General features: G+C 41.4%; 1 protein-coding gene across 3 annotated transcripts in view; it reads left to right on the plus strand.

The window, feature by feature from the left end:
* Nucleotides 1–6,221, plus strand: part of ZNF652 (zinc finger protein 652) — a 63,714-nt gene extending 57,493 nt beyond the window's left edge. For all 3 annotated transcript variants that reach the window (XM_060135063.1, XM_060135064.1, XM_060135066.1), the window contains one exon: nt 3,452–6,221. In XM_060135063.1, coding sequence (XP_059991046.1) covers nt 3,452–3,963 — 512 coding nt within the window. In that variant the 3' untranslated portion in view covers nt 3,964–6,221. The remainder of the gene's footprint in view (nt 1–3,451) is intronic.
* Nucleotides 6,222–7,132: the final 911 nt, after the last annotated feature.

Below are 7,132 nucleotides of genomic sequence, written 5' to 3' on the forward strand. Positions count from 1 at the left end.
TGGTTTGGTGATGAGAGCACAGTAAGTACAACTAAATGAAGTTGGTTAGAGTTTGATGGATGGGGGGAGGAGGGGAGGCAGGGAGTATAGTAAGACACGGTACTGGAGAGCAGTAAGCAAGTACCGCATCACAGAATAAGCCATGTAAAAAAGTTTGAGCTTTATTCTGAGGACAGTGGGACGTTCTTCAGTGGCTTTAAGCAGAACGTGACACATCTGAAAGGTCGCTCTGGCTACAGTGTGGAGAGTGGATTGGAGGATGGGGAGCAAGAATAGAGATGGTGAAACCAGTCGGGTGGATATTGCAGTAATCCAGGTGAACGACTGTAACGTGATGGTAGGCCAGATATATAGATGCACAGATTTCTGATGCTGCTCCAGGATATTCATAAGCAGACTGGGTGCTTGTGTTCATTGGCCAGATCACTTTTTCCTTTGAAAGTTCAAAAGACAGCTAAGTAGCCGAATTCCTGCTCTTTCTATCTTCCCTGCAGATTCTGTCTTCATTTGTTATGTGCGTTCTTCAGACTCATTACAGTACCGTTTCTTATCATTAGGTTAGCTTTATCTGTATGTAACAGTTAGGTTACATCATAAGATGTATTGACATACGTGCTTTCTAGTTACCTTGATGGACTTAGCTGTTAGTACCTCCTCCAGCCACCCATTTACTAGCACTTCCTTAAAGTGGGACATTGTGCAGGTGGTTGATTTCAAATGTTACATTTTGATTTCTCCTTGTTTCAGCCTCATTGTAATCTTACTTTGAGGTTTCAGGGAAACCTTATCATCAGTCATTAGCACAGTTAGGAGATGGGGCCTCATGAATAATGAGAGTTAGAGTTGGGTGGGATTGTGGGTTTATGTCTGGAGTAACAAATGTGGAAAATTTGGTAGGACATCAAGAAATGGATAAAAGATTACTAAGTAGTTAAAAGGACCCATTTAAATTTGAACACATGGACTTATGGTAGGCCAGTTCTAATAGTTTTTAGTCTTTCTGCGGCAAATCATTATAGCCTAGAAGACTACAAATGAGAGATGGATGATGAGAGAGATCCAGGACTGGATCCAGGTTTGAGCACATAACAGAAAGTTACATGTCCACACATTAAGTAAACTGTCAATGAATAAAGTGTCTAGTGAACCTAGGAAGTGATTAGTGAATTAAGTGGAGAATGTTTGCTTGTATTAGACTAATAATTCAAACATTAGGTCCTTAGGCTCTGGTTCCGCATGGCTGTTAGCAATGAAGACTGTTAACTCTGGAGAGTCAAGGAGGAAGGGGTCAAGGGGATTGATAGGTTATCAAACAGGTGTGCTTTTAAAACATTTTATTATACAAGTAAATCATGTTTATTTTAGAAAACAGGAAGTACATATAAGCATCAAAAATAGAGTAAAATGTCACTCATAATCCCATTATCTAGAGACGATCACTGGTAACATTTGTTGTATTTCTTTCCATGTGTTCCTACACGTATTTTTCATTAAAAATGGATAATACCATGCGTACGTGTTCATAACTTGCTTGTTTTACTTAATAGACTATAGATAATAGATTATAGATTTTCATGTCAGTAACTACATTTCTATACTTTTATAATATTGTTTTTAGTGGTACTCTCCATTAGATGGGCATACCACAGCTGATTTAATCAATTCCATTTAACATAGAATTTGAAGTTTTTAATTGGAGGAAATGGATTAAAAGGAAGGAACACAAGCCAGGACAGAAATTATCTAGAAAGATGTGTATGAATCACAGTGAAGAGCCTAGCAGTGGCAGTGATTGAATAATGAAAGGTAGGAAGATAAAAGAAATATTATAGTCAGCAAATAGTACCGGTAACTATGGAGAAAACTGATCCCCCCTGACGGTTCAATTCAGTCTCTCATGGGAAGTGAGGAAAAGTCTGGCTTCCATGGAAGGAAGCCACAGGAGATGTCAGTTTTCAAAGGCAGAGAGAAGAAATAAGGACTACAATATGGATAAAGGGGAGTTTGCTCGTAGTGTTAGAAGGAGTCCCAAAGTGGAGGAAAACAGTAAGAAAATAACATTCCTTTGTGTGTTCAGGAATGCACAGAACGTTGAGGTGTGAAGCGCCGTTGTTTTACGTGTCTGGCGCCAGACTGCAGAGTTTTAAATCCTGCCTCTCCACTGACTGTAGAACTTCCAGCAAGTTTCTTAATTTCCTCATCAGTAAAATAGGGATAATAGCGTACCTACCTCATAAGGCTGTGAGGATCACCAGAGGTTAATAAGGTGTCAAGGGATTAGAACAGTGCCAAGCACACACTAAGACTCCATACACAACAGCCCTTATTTATACAGAGTAGAATAAGGACACCTGTTAGAAACAAAGGGAGTAATAATTGAAGTGAGAGGAAGCTCTTGTAGCAGGAGCTACAGTAGAGATACAAGCGACATTCACTGAGCATTGGTGAAGGAATTGCTAAATACAAGCACATGGTCGCTGAAGCACACGTGGACAGGTATTCCGCACCGCACCACAGCATTCTGGATGCAGTGACCATGGACGTGTATGTCCAAACATCATTTTGTTTCTCCCTATGGCCTGGGGAGAGAGGCAGGCAGACATAGCATAGAACTAAGCAGTAAGCCCAAAGGAAAGTTAGGAAGTTTAAAAATTAAGCCCTTAGAACCCAAACCTAATTTCCTCCCTAAGTGCCCTTAGAACTAGGGGGGTTTGTTTCCTTTTTGGCTCATTTTCCCAGTGGTTCTCCACCAAGAACGGTAGCCTGCCGCTCAACCCTCCCCACACCTGTGGGCATTTGGAAATGGTGTGGGGACATTCTTGATGGTCAGAATTTCTTGGGGGCATATAAGTAGTCTGGCGCCAGGACCACTGAGCGCTCTTCAGGTGTGCAGACAGCCCCACGTAATGGAGAGCCGCCTGCAGAGAAACACTGTGGTGCGAAATCTGTGTTGTAGGGTGAGTCAGTCCAGAATTTCCCCAGATAGCAAAGCGTAAGCCGCATTCTAAGGATTATGTTCGAGTAGATGTGCGGAGACTTACGTCCTCCACAAGACATTTTCAGCAAAGTCCTACTCTGGGTTGGAATGTCAGAAATTGCTCACAGATCAGCTCGCCTATGCTTAGAGGCAGAGATTCATCTGTGGGCTTGGTTCCCTGGAACACAGGAAAGCCGTTTGAACACTTCGTCCTGTAGGATGTGGAAGATCGCTACTGTAGAAGCCCTTTTTGTTCTTTTAACCAAGCCCAGATGGTAGCTTGTAAGTAAGTTTTCGTTGTATCTGCTCCTTTTTGTGAAGTCCCAACCTTGGGGAACTCTGTTATGACTACTAGAATATAATATGCCATAAGGGAGAGGAGTGGTAACCTCCTTTTTTAGTATGAGGAATAGCTGGGGCACATACTTGCCGCCTAGTGTGTTAATCCTGTTTTTGTGTCTGTGTTCGTCTCAGGAGAGAAACCCTTTATCTGTGAAATCTGTGGCAAAAGCTTCACCAGCCGCCCCAACATGAAGAGGCACCGCAGAACTCACACAGGCGAGAAGCCCTATCCGTGTGATGTGTGCGGCCAGCGGTTCCGCTTCTCCAACATGCTTAAGGCGCACAAGGAGAAGTGCTTTCGGGTGACCAGCCCCGTGAACGTGCCGCCTGCTGTCCAGATCCCACTCACAACCTCCCCGGCCACCCCCGTTCCTTCTGTGGGGAGCACCCCCACGACCCCCGCCCCTCCCATCAGCATGAACCCCGTCAGCACGCTAACCCCTCGGCCCATGCCCCACCCCTTCTCGCACCTTCACATCCACGCACACCCTCACCACCCACACCACCTTCCTATCCCCCCAGTCCCTCACCTCCCCCCACCTCCAGCTCTCTTTAAGAGTGAGCCTTTAAATAACAGGGGCCAGGGTGAGGACACCTTTCTGCGGCACCTGGCAGAGAAGAACAGTTCAGCCCAGCATCACTAACATCCATCTCCTTAAACGTGTTCTCCGCGAGTTCCGTGCCCCGGTGTGAGTTTGCAGAGTGGGGGTTGGTGAGCGTTTCTGTAGCTGTCAGACTCTCCTCAGCCTCCACCCAGAGCTTTGTCATTGTCTTGGTGAATCAGCACATCCGAGGGAGTGGACGAGAAGACCCTGAGCTCACGGAGGGAACTGTCGAACCAGGGAACCACCGAACTAAAGCCCAATTTGCTTGCATTTTCTGGTGACTTTTATAAATTTCAAATACTCAGACTTGTGGAATTTTATAATTTCATATCAGCTGATGAGGTATGCTTGCTTTTATATCCTGGACTTCTCCTCAAAGAGGGGACAGGCCTGGTTTCCTTTGTACTAATCGGGAAGGCTGTGACATTAATCCAGAGCATTAATTGTATCACTGTGTATCGTAACATTCTTTTCAGCTTTCGGTGCTGGCTTCAGAGTCGAGCTAGCCATGTTTCACAGTATATCAAGCATTATAGAGAAAGACAGAAATTTTCTTCTTTGTGTAGCTCTCCTAATGCACTCTTTATTTTACTACAGAAATTATTTTAGAGTTTTTGTATAGACTTCTTTAGTAGTCTGTTTCTAAAATGAAATGTATTTCAATAAGCAGTGTAATTTTTTCAGTGTAGCTGGACCTATGTTGTAAAATAGAAAAAATTTTTATAATCATCAAAATGTGATTCTTAAAGATGCATATAACTTCTATAGTTCAAAGTTATTCTTACATCCGTACAACTCAAAGGTGCTTCAGAGACTAGATGTATCTGAAAGGGTCTCCAGACCAGGTTACTGCGAAAATGAGGTTTTGCTTTCGGAATCTGGCATAAGTCCTTGGTAGTTTTTTAATCTCTGCTTAACACTCGGGGGCCTGTTAGGCTCACGGACATGCTGTGTCCTCCATGTTTCGTTCGGTTCAGTTAGTACGTTGAATGGAATGATTTGCAGAGGGTTGAGCCTTTTCCAGGGAGGCCACCTGAAGCTGGCCTGTTTTGAAAATCTGAGTAAAGCTGCTCGCCATCAAGAGGAGGAGGTGGCGGAGGCTGTTTCCTCTCAGTCACGTCTCGCTTCCCCCAGAAATGTGTTCAGGTTCAGCCTCTGTGGGACGACCAACTGAAGTCTCCTAATACACTGCTCACTTTAAGGTTGCTTTATTTTTCTAATTGTCACAAAAAGATAAAATAGTACACTAAAATCACAAACATGATGTTGCCTGATAGCGGCTGAGAAATCTGGATAAGAACACAAATTGGTTATGACTTTTAAAATGTCTCTTCTATCCATGGATGTAGTCACAACTTCGAGCTATTCTAACACAGTTTAAATTGTGGTGAGAGAGAGAAAACGACGTTTTGCTGCCCTGTCCTCTGCAAGCGATGATGTGATAGCAGCCTTCTTGGTGATAAGGACAGCCGCAAATGGGGCAGGTTTGAAAGAGTTTGGGTAACTTCTAAAGAGCATGGTCAGTCAGGAGCTCATTATAAGAAAGGCTGAACAGAAGGGCTGACAGATTGGTTATATTTAACTGATCACATTTATCCAGACTCAGTGTAGATAAAAATTTTGTAATTTTTCATCTCAGTGAACTGAGTTTCAAAGCGAGGTCTTTCTTTCTCCCTCCCTCTCTCTCTCTCTCTCTCTCTCTCATTTTTTTAATCTTGAAATTTCTTCATTTTTCTTTCCTCAAGGTTTTAAATCTTTGCCTGAATCAGAACCCTGACTTTTATTTATTTTTTGATTTTTAATATTAAGTGTGCAGATAGACTTACAGCACTTTTTCTGGCTGATTAGCTCTGTGGTAGGAAAACTGGAACTCTTTCCATTGAGGTTAAGTCCCTATTTTTAAAATATCGCATTCTCTGTTAGCTTTTTGGTTTAATATTTCCAGATTTTTTCCTTCTGATTACTGCCTTTGTCTTCTATAATGAGCATAGGAGAATTTGGGAATGAGGCGGAAAAGTATCTCAAGACATACTTTTCCTGTTTCTGGATGTAACTTCTAAGGAATGTGGTTTTAAATATTTGTATACATTCTTGGAACACTCAAGTACCCAAACCAATAAGAAAAGTTAATTCCTTATTTATGACTGTTATATCTTTAGTGGCTGCCTCCCCTTATTCACACAGTCTCCTTGGCGTTCCATGACAAGTTTGTGGATATACCATGTGTGGTATATGTGTGGACATACCATTATTTCATGTCCAAGCTTGTAATATTAAAATGATGTTCAAGATGTAAATTACAGCTTAGTTAATTGGTTATACCTTATTTTGTTCTAAATAAATTTACAATATTGGGCAGCAGTTCTGAATTCTAGACTTGAGACCATTGAATCAACCATTTTATGAGGTGTACTATAATTACACACTGGAAAATTCAGGTAGTCGTATTTGATTTTCCATTCAAGTGAATATAGCCATAAGAAAATAGCTACTACATAGGAAAACCAATATTAAGCAAATAATCACCACCACCCTTAACAGACACAAAGAAAGGATTATCTTTTTTTTAAAACCAGCATTGTCAAACAGTACATTTCTTAGTGAAATGTATTGTGGAACAATCTGGAAACTTCCAATTTTTTTTCCCTAGATAAGCATACCCTCCCTGATTTGGGGTTTGTGGTCTTCGGGAAAACTGCTCAGAATATAATGACTCCTCACCAGTGTCATATTACATATGCCTAATGAAATGCATTAAGAATATTCATACCATTAATGCTTCTGAATAGAAGAACTGAAGAATTAAGCCTTAAACATATACGTGCATCAGGTTTAACACGCTTAAGACTCAAACTCAGGGTTAAAATTTTGATTGGGGTCCTTTACTAAAATAAAAGTTGCATTTATATATGGTGTGTTCCCTCCCACCTATAGTACAGCACCCTGTGACTTATTCAAAACTTATTAACTACTTGTTATCTGTTTATGAAAAAAAGAACTGGGGAGGAGTTTGAGTTCTCAGCCCTTATCTGTACTTAAATTTTAAAGACAACAAAGGCCACATTTCAGCATTATATAGATACCAAATTGAGGCTGTTTCTCCTGACTTAATTCTACTGTCTTCAAAGGCTTGTATCATTGCTAGAGTTAAGACTTACTTGAAAATTCCCAGCTTGAGTTGCTATTGCTTTTTAAATTTTTTTTGCAC

The sequence above is a fragment of the Lagenorhynchus albirostris genome, chromosome 20 (genome assembly GCF_949774975.1).
Source record: "Lagenorhynchus albirostris chromosome 20, mLagAlb1.1, whole genome shotgun sequence".
Classification (NCBI taxonomy): domain Eukaryota; kingdom Metazoa; phylum Chordata; class Mammalia; order Artiodactyla; family Delphinidae; genus Lagenorhynchus; species Lagenorhynchus albirostris.